The sequence below is a fragment of the Bombina bombina genome, chromosome 8, assembly GCF_027579735.1.
Source record: "Bombina bombina isolate aBomBom1 chromosome 8, aBomBom1.pri, whole genome shotgun sequence".
Classification (NCBI taxonomy): domain Eukaryota; kingdom Metazoa; phylum Chordata; class Amphibia; order Anura; family Bombinatoridae; genus Bombina; species Bombina bombina.
This window is the reverse complement of record NC_069506.1, coordinates 111,524,383-111,540,691: the sequence shown is the minus strand read 5'-3', so window position 1 is coordinate 111,540,691 and position 16,309 is coordinate 111,524,383. Positions and strand designations below refer to the sequence as shown.

The following is a 16,309-nucleotide window of genomic DNA, read 5'->3' as shown; positions in this document are numbered from 1 at the left end:
GGCACGGACTTTAATTTTACATTTACAATTAATTGTGCAAGTAAACTACACCAGAATTTTTTTTTATCTATCTATCTATCTATCTATCTATCTATCTATCTATCTATCTATATATCTGTATGTCTATCTATCTAACTATGATTATGCATCAAATGTCATCTCATCTATAAAGTTTTAGTGATTATAATAATAAGCAAATGTGAGTGATGAGTAACAAATAAAATCTCTATAACTTTGTTATATTTTCATGTAAATTTTTTGCTTACACAAACATAGCAAATATATTGACATGTTTATGTTTGGTCTTGAAAGTTCTGAACGGTCATTTTGGCTGATTACAGAGCTATTGCAGGGCCCGATCCAATATGCAGCGTCGCCCGCAAAAGCCGGCGACGCCAGATTTTGCGCGATTTTGATATTACATATACGGCATAGCATACAAGTTACGCGCGTATTTTTCACCCTTCGCCCGTATTTTTTTTACTCATAGACTAACATAGAACAGACGCGCAATTTGGTATCCAATATATATCCTTACGCGCGCAGAATTCAGAAAATCTACTCCATTTTCATCTCGCCACAAATTGCAGGCGCAGCAACCCTTGCACTGACTAAAAAAGCAACGTAACTCCCTGGAAGCCTTAACAAACACATACATTTAAGCAGCATCTCAAGGTTAAAGGGACAGTATACTATGATATTGGTTTTTTAAGGTTTAGTTGTGTATTTGAAATAGTTTGAAGCCACAACATAATCAAATGGATTGAGCTTGTAGGTACTTTATCACATTGTGGACATATACTTGCTTATTTACTTTAAATTTCTACTCAAAACAATCAACAATACTTGGAGGAGAGAACAATAGGAAATCATAATTGTGTTACCTTCATCTCTTTATATATGGGTTTATATATGTATTTTGAATAGCATAATTACGTATCGCATTTATTTGAAATCGCGGATCATTTTTACGAGTGTTAGCCTAATTTGCATAAAACTACTCTTTTTTTACACTTTCCGTGGACTAAATACTGGCGTAAGTTACTTGCGACGACTAAAATGTGTATTTGCGCACATTTCAGAAGATCGCCAGTTTATCCTACTTACGCCAGTTTAGCATCTGACGGCGCAGTATATGTAATACCCCGATATGCGAGGTGAAATTACGGGTGGCACGGGTTCCCACGCATGCGCCAAAACCTACGCCGTATATCGGATCGCACCCCCAGTGTAGACTATGGTGGGTTCATATTCAGTGCTTCTGATTGGTGGTTTACATTCACCTAGATTTAGAGTTCCGCGTTAGCCATCCAAACCAGCGTTAGGGGGTCCTAACGCTGGTTTTGGCCGCCCGCTGGTATTTGGAGTCAGTCAGGAAAGGATCTAATGCTCACTTTCCAGCCGCAACTTTTCCATACCGCAGATCCCCTTACGCCAATTGCGTATCCTATCTTTTCAATGGGATCTTTCTAACGCCGGTATTTAGAGTCTTGGCTGAAGTGAGCGTTAGAAATCTAACGACAAGACTCCAGCCGCAGAAAAAAGCCAGGAGTTAAGAGCTTTCTGGGCTAACGCCGGTTCATAAAGCTCTTAACTACTGTGCTCTAAAGTACACTAACACCCATAAACTACCTATGTACCTCTAAACCGAGGTCCCCCCACATCGCCGCCACTCTATTAAATTTTTTTAACCCCTAATCTGCCGACCGCACACCGCCGCCACCTACATTATCCCTATGAACCCCTAATCTGCTGCCCCTAACACCGCCAACACCTACATAATATTTATTAACCCCTAATCTGCCCCCCCAACGTCGCCGCTACCTACCTACAATTATTAACCCCATATCTGCCGACCGGACCTCACTGCTACTATAATAAATGTATTAACCCCTAATCCGCCTCACTCCCGCCTCGCAAACCCTATAATAAATAGTATTAACCCCTAATCTGCCCTCCCTAACATCTTTGACACCTAACTTCAAGTATTAACCCCTAATCTGTCGACCGGACCTCGCCGCTACTCTAATAAATGTATTAACCCCTAAAGCTAAGTCTAACCCTAACACTAACACCCCCCTAAGTTAAATATAATTTTATTCTAACGAAATAAAATAATTCTTATTAAATAAATTATTCCTATTTAAAGCTAAATACTTACCTGTAAAATAAACTCTAATATAGCTACAATATAAATAATAATTATATTGTAGCTATTTTAGGATTTATATTTATTTTACAGGCAACTTTGTATTTATTTTAACCAGGTACAATAGCTATTAAATAGTTAATAACTATTTAATAGTTACCTAGTTAAAATAATTACAAAATTACCTTTAAAATAAATCCTAACCTAAGTTACAATTAAACCTAACACTACACTATCAATAAATAAATTAAATAAACTACCTACAATTATCTACAATTAAATCAACTAAACTAAATTACAAAAACAAACAAACACTAAATTACAAAAAATAACAAACACTAAATTACAAAAATAAAAAAAGATTACAAGAATTTTAAACTAATTACACCTACTCTAAGCCCCCTAAAAAAATAACAAAGCCCCCCAAAAAATAAAAAAATGCCCTACCCTATTCTAAAATAAAAATTAAACAGCTCTTTTACCTTACCAGCCCTTAAAAGGGCCTTTTGCAGGGCATGCCCCAAAGAAAACAGCTCTTTTGCATTTAAATAAACATACAATACCCCCCCCCAACATTACAACCCACCACCCACATACCCCTAATCTAACCCAAACACCCCTTAAAAAACCTAACACTAAGCCCCTGAAGATCTCCCTACCTTATCTTCACCACGCCGGGTATCACCAATCCGTCCAGAAGAGGGTCCGAAGTCTTCATCCTATCCGGCAAGAAGAGGTCCAGAAGAGGCTCCGAAGTCTTCATCCTATCCGGCAAGAAGATGGCATCCGGATCGGTAGACATCTTCATCCAGGCGGCATCTTCTATCTTCTTCCATCCGGCGTGGAGCGGGACCATCTTGAAGCAGCCGACGAGGATCCATCCTCTTCTAACGACGTCCTAAGTCCGAATGAAGGTTCCTTTAAGGGACGTCATCCAAGATGGCGTCCCTCGAATTCCGATTGGCTGATAGGATAGCTGTTCCGATCAGCCAATAGAATGCAAGCTCAATCTGATTGGCTGATTGGATCAGCCAATCGGATTGAACTTGAATCAGATTTTTCCTACCTTAATTCCGATTGGCTGATAGAATCCTATCAGCCAATCGGAATTTGAGGGACGCCATCTTGGATGACGTCCCTTAAAGGAACCTTCATTCGGACTTAGGACGTCAGCTGCTTCAAGATGGTCCCGCTCCGCGCCGGATGGAAGAAGATACTAGATGCCGCCTGGATGAAGATGTCTACCGGTCTGGATGCCCTCTTCTTGCCGGATAGGATGAAGACTTTGGAGCCTCTTCTGGACCTCTTCTTGCCGGATAGGATGAAGACTTCGGACCCTCTTCTGGACGGATCGGTGATACCCGGCGTGGTGAAGATAAGGTAGGGAGATCTTCAGGGGCTTAGTGTTAGGTTTTTTAAGGGGTGTTTGGGTTAGATTAGGGGCATGTGGGTGGTGGGTTGTAATGTTGGGGGGGGTATTGTATGTTTATTTAAATGCAAAAGAGCTGTTTTCTTTGGGGCATGCCCCGCAAAAGGCCCTTTTAAGGGTAAAAGAGCTGTAAAGAGCTGTTTAATTTTTATTTTAGAATAGGGTAGGGCATTTTTTTATTTTGGGGGGCTTTGTTATTTTTTTAGGGGGCTTAGAGTAGGTTTAATTAGTTTAAAATTCTTGTAATCTTATTTTATTTTTTGTAATTTAGTGTTTGTTATTTTTTGTAATTTAGTGTTTGTTTGTTTTTGTAATTTAGTTTAGTTGATTTAATTGTAGATAATTGTAGGTAGTTTATTTAATTTATTTATTGATAGTGTAGTGTTAGGTTTAATTGTAACTTAGGTTAGGATTTATTTTAAAGGTAATTTTGAAAATTATTTTAACTAGGTAACTATTAAATAGTTATTAACTATTTAATAGCTATTGTACCTGGTTAAAATAAATACAAAGTTGCCTGGAAAATAAATATAAATACTAAAATAGCTACAATATAATTATTATTTATATTGTAGCTATATTAGGGTTTATTTTACAGGTAAGTATTTAGCTTTAAATAGGAATAATTTATTTAATAAGAATTATTTTATTTCGTTAGAATAAAATTATATTTAACTTAGGGGGGTGTTAGTGTTAGGGTTAGACTTAGCTTTAGGGGTTAATACATTTATTAGAGTAGCGGTGAGGTCCGGTCGGCAGATTAGGGGTTAATAATTGTAGGTAGGTGGCGGCGACGTTGGGGGCGGCAGATTAGGGGTTAATAAATATAATATAGGGGTCGGCGGTGTTAGGGGCTGCAGATTAGGGGTACATAGGGATAACGTAGGTTGCGGCGGTGTACGGAGCGGCAGATTAGGGGTTAAAAATAATATGCAGGGGTCAGTGATAGCGGGGTCGGCAGATTAGGGGTTAATAAGTGTAAGGTTAGGGGTGTTTAGACTCGGGGTTCATGTTAGGGTGTTAGGTGCATACTTAGGAAGTGTTTCCCCATAGGAAACAATGGGGCTGCGTTAGGCTGAACGCTGCTTTTTTGCAGGTGTTAGGTTTTTTTCAGTTCAAACTGCCCCATTGTTTCCTATGGGGGAATCGTGCACGAGCACGTTTTTTAAGCTGGCCGCGTCCGTAAGCACCGCTGGTATTGAGAGTTGAAGTGGCGGTAGATTATGCTATACGCTCCCTTTTTGGAGCCTAACGCAGCCCTTCTGAAAACTCTAAATACCAGCGGTATTTAAAAGGTGCGGGGGAAAAAATACACGCGTAGCTAACGCACCCCTTTGGCCGCAAAACTCTAAATCTAGGCGATTGTGTGCATGTGTGAGTGACATGTCAGAGTATGCACCAATCAATGGATATAAGGTGCCAGACTTGAAATTAAAAACAATTACAAGCAGGTATTTGTTAACACATCTTAAATTAGAAAAATGCTTAAAATGGTAAAACTTCACAGCCTAGCATACTTTATACCAGAACGTCCTTCAATACATCAAACATTAAGAAATGTACAGCTAAGGGGTTAAATAGTATATTTTTTTATAAAAAAAAACTGGTTTGAGTGCACTAATTTATTATAAATTCCAGATTCACAAAATAAAACAAAGTTTTTGCTGAAGTGGTTATTAGACAAAAATAATATTTATGATAATCACGTTTGACCCTCAAGGCTATATATCATCACAAGTTCAGCACCTATGTGTGAAAGTGAGAACACTTACCTGATACATTACTGGAAAATGAGCTGTCAGCATAAACAAGCCTCAGCGAGCCCTGACACTAAGCTGGATTTATCTGGTGGTATAGACGTTTATAATCTCATGATAGATGCTGCTCTGTGTAATCTAAGGGTGTGTAAATTATCCATAGTCAAGAGAACATTTTAAAATACACAATGAGCACATTATAATTTTACAAGTACTAAGATATTGGCTCAGGGCCATTGAATGCCAGACCTTCTAATTGTCCCTATTTGAGAGGGACAGTCCCTAATTCTGAGCTCTCTCCTGCTGTCCCTCTGAGACAGCCATATCCCTATTTGCAGAATTTTCCTTAGACCCTCCAATAGACTACTCAGATATGCCCACAAATCACCCAGACATGTCCACCAACCAACCAGACACTCCCATGCCCCCTCCCACTATCCACTCATGACCACACCCCCTTCCAACATGACCACACCCACACAATGGAGACCGCCCCCCCTCAACCTCTAGTGTCCCTAATACCTAGTCACAGCTGTTGGGAGGTATGGGTCACCTGGTTATAGAACCACATGTTTTGTACAAAATGTTGCTGCCCGCTCTGGTAGCCATGTAATGAATAAGATGCAGTTGTCAAAAGTAGACCTACATTTAGATTCAGACAAATTCCATCAAATCACTAAGTTTGCTGTATTCTTTGGATACGCTTGAAACTGTAAAATGAGTGGCCCTTTTAACAAAGAAACAAATGAATGAATGCAAAACAAACATTCTTTCATATTGTTTTTAAACGTTAATAGTCTTTTCTGAAGGCCGATAGACTTCAAGTTTACAGTTTTACACTGCTCAATAGTGATCAATGTCCTTGTCAGTTAATTGATTCCTGTGTCAGCCAATTATTATTTTAGCTTCACTTTTGTTCTTGGCTATATTGGGCCCATCAAAAAAATAAGCTGCTGTTCAACTGCTCCTCTGCGGTCCTAACAACATTCCCTATAAGAAATAAGGGGTTAATGAATTTCCATTAGGGAAAAATAATGTTGTCGAAATGCATCAGACCCTAATGACCCATGGTAACAATCTTGGACAAAACTAAAGAAGATTTTTTCCATGATGACTGATTTGTCAGAAACCAACTTTTTCTCTTGTCAAAATGCACATTTTGGAAAATCAGCTATTTTAAATGACAAAATAAATGTAAATGAGCTATTTGTAAACAATTTAATACAATCCAACAGGTTAAATAGATCATTCAGAACACATCAAAGGGGAGATAATTGTTGCAGTTCAATGTCCCTTTAAAGAAACATAAAGGCGCAATAAGAAAATGCTCAGGTAGGGAAATCCATTAAATCTGGCCTGTTAGGGCTTCTTGAAAACTGCAATTGAAAAACACTGGTGTAACACATTAGCTTATGTGTTTCACCCCCGCAAAGGGGTTAACCAGAAAGATAAAGTCATCTGAGCATGGCTGGTGATTGGCAGCAACAAAAAAATACCACTTGTGATTGGCTCACTGGACTGTGTCTATCTGAGGATGAGGAAGTGCATTGTTCAACAAAAATGCAATCTCCCACACTTCCTTGCACACCCCAGACACTTCCACAACATTACAACCCCCCCACACACACACACACACACACACACTCTCCCGGTCATATGTGCACTAACCAGACATTCTGCCATGTTTATTTACACCCAAGATTCTCTTTTACCCTTATGCACACTCGGGCGCTCTTCCTCATTATGATGGGAAATGAGACAGGAATTACTTTGTTTTGACAAATTCCTTGAGAGATATTACACTTTTTGCCATTCACCTCATTTTTGGGCATCCCAAATCTCCTTGTCGTCACTTGAGACCTGAAAACTGTAATAACTAAAAAGCTATCTAATATACCCATCAATCTCATATTTTACAAAGGCTCTATTAAGACGATTTCTGAGCTGAAGTAAAAATGTGGTTATTGTTTTCATACTGTAAACCTATTTGCATACACGTATTACATTAAACACCAAAAAACGTATCACAGGAGAAAATCTACTACAACATGAAATAAAATTGTGTCAGTGTATACCATCATCATAAAACTGACGCATGTTTTTCCCTTTGAGGTGAATAAACTGTTTATGAAACATTTTAATCTATTATATATTAACCACAAGTACAGAAAAAATAACTATATTTATTTGCTTTTTTTATAAAGGGTGCCTGTGAGTCAGTTTTAAACAGCTGTAAGAAATAAGGTAGAGAGTTGTGCAGATATGGACCGTTGCTCCTATATAACCCTTCTCCCACAAGCAGGTTAAATATAAAAGAAGGAAGAAGTAGAGAGCAGCGCAGCTCCAAAAGCCGTCCCCGGGATCTAGCAGCGGTAACAAACAAACCCACTCTCAAAAACGTACTGAAGGCGGTCAGCTGGTGTTGAAGAGGTGCTCGCCACTAAAGGAAAAGTCCATCCAGCAATACAAATAGAAGAAATAGGCGGCACACCAAGTATCATGAAAGCCAAAGTAGAAGTTTATTCCAAGCTTGTAGTCGCTACACACACTAACAACAACGGAGGAAGGGGGGCTTGTCCTTACGCGTTTCATGCCGTGCGGCACTTACTCATAAAGATAAAAGAATTGCAAAGGAAAATTAGTATAAGAGCGCTAACCGCTAAAGGGTATAAAGTAAATCTTAATATACACACTGTACAGAGATTTATCATTAAATTAAAATGTATTATATTACAACATTTAGTTAATAGTTTGTATCAAAAGGGTAGTGTGTATCACTTATGGACTAAAATGTCTCAGTCTATATGGATATTAAATCCCATTAAAAACAACTGGTAGCCTCCTTCTCTGTAAGTCTTGGTATTGCTATGAATAGCCAAAGCTTCTAAACAGTCCGCTATTAATTAGCAAGATTCCTTCTCCAAATTGCTCTACAACGGTGTGTTGGTTGTTGTTGTTTCATACTTCTGAAATTTAATTTGATAAAGCCGTGAAGATGGTGAAACGCGTTGATAGTGGCAGACATCCCTATACTTTTATTTGGAAGGATTACAAAGAAATACACTGTTTTTTAAAAAAATATTTTTAAATTCTCTGCACAGAGATTAGAAGTCTGAGATATGGAACTCCTGATTGGCTAATTGGCAGTCACAAGGTATTCACAATAGAGGTGTACTAATCTGAATGTTTCGCTGAACACACCGTTGTAGAGCAATTTGGAGAAGGAATCTTTCTAATTATTAGCGAACTGTTTAGAAGCTTTGGCTATTCATAACAATACCAAGACTTACGGAGAAGTAGGTTACCAGTTGTTTTTAATGGGATTTAATATCCATATAGACTGAGACATTTTAGTCCATAAGTGATACACACTACCCTTTTGATACAAACTCTTTTGTGGTGGTTTTTCGAACAAGATTTTTATCATTACAATATTTTACATTGGTTGTGACCGGTTACAGTAGTAAGATTTTACAATGTTATAATACTCATATTAGGAATATTTTAACTACATTTTATAATATAATTCAATTTATTTTACTGATAAATCTTTGCACAGTATGTATATTAAGATTTACTTTATACCCTTCATCTGTTAGCGTTCTTATACTAATTTTCCTTTGCAATTCCATTTTAAACAGCATTTCTCCTGCTCATACTTCTCTACAGAGGGTAATAGACAGTGTGTGTGTGTGTGTGTGTGTGTGGGGGGGGGGGTGTCTCACCAGTGGTCGCTGTTCCATGTGCATCTAATACATATGTTTTCTAAATCTGTCTATGTATGTTTGTAACATCTATATATAGATAATATCTTTATTTATATGTATTTTATTTATTGATGGATTTATTAATTTATTAATGGCTTTATGTATTTTTTAATAGTTTTAGTTAAAGGGATACTAAACCAGGGCATACAATTTTAAGCAACTTTCTAATTTACACCTATTAGCAATTTTCTTCTTTTTCATGCTATCTTTATTTGAAAAAGCAGGAATGTAAGCATAAGAGCTGGTCCATTTTTTGTTCAGCACCTGCGTAGAACTTGCTGATTGGTGGCTAAATGTAGCAAACCAATCAGCAAGTGCAACCCAGGTGCTGAACCAAAAATGGGCCAGATGCTAACCTTACATTCCTGCTTTTTAAAATAAAGATAGCAAGACAAGGAAGTAAAATTCATAATAGGAGTACATTAGAAAGTTGTTTAAAATTGAAATGAAATACTGCATATTTTTATGAATATTTAGAAACAACATTTTCATTAGTAAAGCTTGCAGTTAATATTGTTTTGTTTGAATCTCTTTCCATAAGTTAGTTTTTTTTACAAGATAACCTGTATACCATCAGCTACACTGAGAGCTAACTTGTATACCATCAGCTACACTGAGAGCTAGCCTGTATACCATCAGCTACACTGAGAGCTAGCCTGTATACCATCAGCTACACTGAGAGCTAAGCTGTATACCATCAGCTACATTGAGAGCTAACTTGTATACCATCAGCTACACTGAGAGCTAAGCTGTATACCATCAGCTACACTGAGAGATAACCTGTATACCATCAGCTACATTGAGAGCTAAGCTGTATACCATCAGCTACACTGAGAGCTAACCTGTATACCATCAGCTACACTGAGAGCTAACCTGTATACCATCAGCTACACTGAGAGATAACCTGTATACCATCAGCTACACTGAGAGCTAGCCTGTATACCATCAGCTACACTGAGAGATAACCTGTATACCATCAGCTACACTGAGAGATAACCTGTATACCATCAGCTACACTGAGAGCTAACCTGTATACCATCAGCTACACTGAGAGATAACCTGTATACCATCAGCTACACTGAGAGCTAACCTGTATACCATCAGCTACACTGAGAGATAAGCTGTATACCATCAGCTACACTGAGAGCTAACCTGTATACCATCAGCTACACTGAGAGCTAACCTGTATACCATCAGCTACACTGAGAGATAACCTGTATACCATCAGCTACACTAAGAGATAACCTGTATACCATCAGCTACACTAAGAGATAACCTGTATACCATCAGCTACACTGAGAGATAACTTGTATACCATCAGCTACACTGAGAGATAACCTGTATACCATCAGCTACACTGAGAGCTAACTTGTATACCATCAGCTACACTGAGAGCTAACTTGTATACCATCAGCTACACTGAGAGATAACTTGTATACCATCAGCTACACTGAGAGTTAACTTGTATACCATCAGCTATACTGAGAGCTAACTTGTATACCATCAGCTACACTGAGAGCTAACTTGTATACCATCAGCTACACTGAGAGCTAACCTGTATACCATCAGCTACACTGAGAGCTAACCTGTATACCATCAACTACACTGAGAGATAACCTGTATACCATCAGCTACACTGAGAGCTAACCTGTATACCATCAGCTACACTGAGAGATAACCTGTATACCATCAGCTACACTGAGAGATAACCTGTATACCATCAGCTACACTGAGAGATAACCTGTATACCATCAGCTACACTGAGAGATAACCTGTATACCATCAGCTACACTGAGAGCTAACCTGTATACCATCAGCTACACTGAGAGATAACCTGTATACCATCAGCTACACTGAGAGATAACCTGTATACCATCAGCTACACTGAGAAATAACCTGTATACCATCAGCTACACTGAGAAACCCCCTTTGGACATTCCTAATAGTTACAAGCTGTTCAAGTGAAAAAGTAGCATATGTATGATGGCAATTTTAACTCAAAACAAATGCATCAAATACAGATCTAAAGTATCTTTGAAGTTTTCGTAATACATGTGTTCCAGCTGTCTTGTAGCTCAACTGCATAGTTTTTACTTTTTACATATAACCCAAAACATGTATAATTAAGAGCAAAACTGGATATTTTACTCTCTCTCTCAGACAAATAATTAAAAGAAAACATATTTAAAAAAAAAACAACACACAAAAAACAATAAAACAAACACAATTATTTGGCAAAAACACACAAGAAGCTGTATATACTCACAGACACATACACACAGAGGATAAGAATGTGGTATTGTACAGAAGTGAAATATTGTGCTTGTTGTAGAGATAAAACAATAGGCAAAGAGAAAGAGGGGGATATGCTAAATTATGGATTATTTGCCCTGTCTAAAAGAAAGAAGGAACTATTTAAATGCATTATAGTCAATGATATAAAGTCAAATTAATTATGTTACAGTTGCATGTAAAACTGAGAAATAGAATGTTTATCTTTTAATTCTGCTCTTTTTAATAGCATTTTACCCTCCATATGTTTTTGCAAGGGATACTGGCATGTTCTGCAGAAACTGCTGCATATTTTAGAATTCCTGCCCTCAGCATTTCAGTAAAGGGGACAGTGACTGGTCCATGAAAATTAATCTTTTGGACCCTCAAAACTGTAAATAACCTTTTTCAAGTTTGACCCTTTACATTCATGTATATTATTCCTAGCAGTATGAATTTACAGCACTCTCGAGGTTTTTCTACACTATAACAACAAGAGCATAAACTCTTTAAAACCCCATAAAGAAAAGTATATTTCTTACTGTGCAGAAGAACCAGCTGACCGAGGAGAAGTCTGCACCCTATCTCCATATCTTCACTCTAGTTGTCCAAGTTCACCTGTATTCTGTTTCTTTTCTATTCTTTACAGTCTCTTGTTCCTCTCTTGTTTGTGTTTTACTTAACAAAATTCTGACATCACATCTGTAATGCCCAGTTCAGCATCTGCACACAGTTTTACCCTTCCCTTCCCCTAATAATATGCAGCGTCCTATCCCAGCACTGCATTTCTGGTTGATCCAACCTCTATTTTGTCTGAGCTGCACACAGACCCAACACTCTAAAATCTCCCTCCTTTTCCTCCTCCCCTCTCTGTCTTGGTTCTCGCATGGAATTTATTTTCTTGAAGTCTGTAAAAGATCCAGCTGCAGGAGGCAGACCCTGACACGGATCCAGTCCCATCAAGTTGTTTTTGATCTGTCTTTCTTTCTCTGTCTCTTCAGTTTTTTTAACCTTTTCATAGCCCCCCCCCCACACAAAAAAAATACAGAGCAATGATGTAGCTAATGTAAAGTCATGACGGAGTTATAATTTAGTCAGTCAGTCAAAAGCTAAATTATGTTTAATTAAGTCTCTGATATAAACAATAAAAACTTGTGTCCCCCCTTTGCCTCAATTTGTCTGTAATACAGTTACTGTTGTTCTAATTAGACAGCTCTTTTTTTTTACAGAACACATTTGGGCAATAATACCCAATAAATTCTCACATCCATATCTATCTATCTATCTATCTATCTATCTATCTATCTATCTATCTATCTCTATCTAATCTATCTATCTATCTAATCTATCTGTCTGTCTGTCTGTCTAATCTTATTTTTTATGCCTGACTTCTAAAACACTAAAGGTCAGATTACGAGTAAAGTGTTATTAAACGCTCCCACTCGAGCGTTAACTGCGCTAGAACTTAGCTTTTTGAGCTTGTTTGGTTGCGCTCATACTATAAGTTGATAGTATACTGTTTTTGATCACGCGCTAACCCGATGAGGCACCAGGGCCACCATCAGGGGGTCCAGTGCGCCAGGGGGGCCCGATGAGGCAAGCACAACTATTATTAAATTTTTTTTTTTTTTTTTACATTTTGGCAGCCACCAGAGGGCGCTATAGTAGAGTGCTATTGAGCGTGGGAAATGTCATTACAAGGAGTAAAGCATTAGCATTTGAGATGACTTCTGAGTGTGCACTAAACCACTATGCACAGTGTGAGACAGACTTGGCACTTCAGTTTGTACAGTGTGTGCCTGAGTCAGGCGGCAGATCACTTTAATTTGCAGAGTAGGTAGGACTTACTTAGTAAATGTTTTTTATTTTTTTGTGCAATTGCAGATTAAGTGTGGTAGTTGTGTGGTGGGGCCAGGGGTCCATAAAAAACATATTTTTTTTAGCAACATGCAGCAGTGTATTTATGATTATTTGACAATGCTGTAGAAATTCTATATTTAAAACCATGCAGAAATGTTTCCTCCTCAATACACAAATGGTAGGTGCCCTTTTGGCAGATATGATTTTTTTTATTTATAAATATATATATAAATTTTGATTACATTCCAGTTTACTGCCCCTTTATGCAAGGACTTTCCAGGTGCCAGGAGGCATTTTATCTAAGATTTTTACATCTGCATAAAATGTTATACTCCCAGGCTAAGATTGCTCAGTGTTTGAAATGAGACAGGTTAACTTAACACTATTCAGTTTAAACTACAGCTGACTTAATTTTGAAATACATACAAACAAGCCTAAATCCTGCATTAAACCATATTTGATGGTATGAGACCTAGTGCCACAGCTTATGGTTCCACCAAGACCATATAGAGTACAGCATTTTCAAAATCCATAAGTACAGCTAACAGATGGGAACATTTGTACACCAGACTTGAAGTGGTGCTCTTGGATGGGGAAAATGGGGGAGAAACCCCAAACATATGTCAACCCTTCAAAAGTACTTTTCTTCATCTACCCATTCTGACAGATCAATAATATACAATTTTGAATTCACCGAAGTATTTTTGTTAGCACATTTTTACAAATATGATTCTTTAAAAAGTGATCTCTTGATTTCTGCTATTTTTTTATTATGCTTGTCACACACTGTTGATTTAGGGGATGGCAATGTGCAGAAATTTTACCTCCTGTGAGTGTTCCTGTCGGTGTCTGTGTTTATGTCTTTGTGCTTTTGTTGGTGTGGTGTCTCTATGAATGTGTATGTATTTTGTTTTCTGTGGATCTCTCTGTGAGGGTTTGTGTGTCAGTCTTTGTGCATTTTCTGTGGATGTCTCTGTGAGGGTGTGTGTGTATGTATGTCTTTGTGTGTTTTCTGTGGGTGTCTCTATTTGTATGTGTATGTCTTTGTGTGTTTTTTGTGGGTGTCTGTGAGTGTGTATGTCTTTGTGTCTTTTGTGAGGCTGTCTCTGTGGGTGTTTCCTTGGGTTATGTGCAACTTAAGTGCAAGTTTGTGTTTGAGTTTGTGTGTGTGTATGTCCATTGTCTGTTCCTTTTTAGGACATTTTGACCATACTATTGATTATTCACATCTTTCTACGGACTTTGAGACTAATGAGACCTTTCTGGGAGTCACCAATCCACCACTTAACCTTTAAATTATTATTTAGGCAGTTCAGGGCCCTTCCTTTCAGTCACTGTATGCTGTTGTCATTATATAGTTGGCATCTTCCTTGACAAAAAGATCATCAGAATTCTATATTTTGTCTTGTAAATCTCCTTTTTTGATAAAACTCTATTCTACCTCATTACTTGTCAGGTTAATGTAAAGATGTGCTGAATGTCTGTGTGGGTGTCTGTGTCTGAGATTATTTGTGTGTTTCTTTGCGTGTCTGCTAGAGTGTCTATATGTGAATCCCTTTGTGTGAGTATGTGTTTCTGTGTTTGTGTGTTACTACCTTTACAACATTTCCAAGTTTGACTACACTTAAGAATAAAGCGCATATACATTTTAGTCACTTGGTCAAAAATTGCACGTCAAAGGGGGAAGAGTGCCCTAATTAATGGTTAAGTAAGGGGCCGCAACATTTCTAGTGGCGGCCCTGCGATGAGTGCACAAAACCAAACTTAGAATATTGCGTTGGGTTCACATATTCACCCATAGGAGTCAATGAAGCAAAAAAAGTTGAAAAAAACCACCCAACTCATGGGCAAACCCGACATGAAAATATTAATATTTCACATTCCAATGTTCTTCACATAGCAGAATATGATACAAGTCATCAAAGACTCTCTGAGCAGAAGTAGACGTCTGTGAATGTGAGTACATATGACCAAACAAATGTACGCTCTATAACCTTTTAAATACACCAGCAAAACTCAATTATATTTTTGTAGAAGCAATTTTGCTAAACCATGTAAAAAAAAAAAAAAAAAAAGCTTCCATTTGAAAATGAAACGCATAAATGGGAATTTCAATATTCTAAGTAAAATCAATATGCATACAGCATTTTGTCATATTAACACCAACTAGCTACATCTCTATCAAGAAAAAAGGAGGTTTATTTAGCAAAGGAAAATCATTTTGTATTATGCATTTTAATATACCCTCTCTTGGATATAAAAAGCAAAACGCCTGCCATAGTCCTTTATTTAAACTTTCAAACTTTATTGAATTTAGTTTCCCAGCAATTATCACCCATAATCAATACATAGCCTCATTTTAAGCTTCTTGTGTTTCAGAGTTAATATGTGTCACAGATGATGCCTTGCCAACTTAACTGAGTCAAAAACATCTGTTAAACTTTCAAGCAGAAGATGTTTGTGGTGAGAATGACCAACTTAATGGACAATAAACAGTTTTTTTCCTGCCAGGTATTACGCAAACTGCACACTGATTAACACATGATGGATTAAAATTATTCTAGTGCAATCCCAAGTCTTGTATATATGGTGCATACACATTGCTCTGATTTACTAAATAATTCAACACCAAAATAAGCTTAGTAAAGTATTCTGGGTAATGACATATGGATCAGCATGTATTTTTTAAATTCATTCAAGACCTGTAATACTGTGGTGCCCACAAACAGAGCGTATATTTATTTATTAACTAACCACACTGATACCTACAGCTCATATACCTCACGGGGCAGTCCTCATTGAAAGTGAAAGGGGTTTGAACTACTAGCTTTGTAGAAGATATAAATTAGTTACTTTAGAAACTAATGGGGTTCCTTTGAAACATCCTTAACCCTTTGAGTGCTAAGCACTTTCCCACCTGGGTGCTAAGGTGATTGAAGGTTTTTTTTTTGTTTTTTTTTATTTTAACTTTTATATATTTTTTTTTCAGATCCCCAAGACTTGCACCATTGGAACGGATAGGCGATTACCTTTCCAACGGTGGGTCTTTGGGGTCTTTATCTGCTTAGATGCCTGA

General features: G+C 37.5%; 1 protein-coding gene and 1 long non-coding RNA gene across 2 annotated transcripts in view; one reads left to right on the top strand and one right to left on the bottom strand.

Annotated features, from left to right (window-relative positions):
• MXRA8 (matrix remodeling associated 8) overlaps positions 1-12,148 on the bottom strand; it is a 60,302-nt gene extending 48,154 nt beyond the window's left edge. Inside the window, exon 1 of the mRNA XM_053690515.1 lies at positions 11,916-12,148. Within this exon, the coding sequence (XP_053546490.1) occupies positions 11,916-11,964 (49 nt within the window). The 5' untranslated portion in view covers positions 11,965-12,148. The remainder of the gene's footprint in view (positions 1-11,915) is intronic.
• LOC128638520 (uncharacterized) overlaps positions 1-16,309 on the top strand; it is a 67,905-nt gene that overhangs the window by 9,435 nt on the left and 42,161 nt on the right. The window lies entirely within an intron of this gene.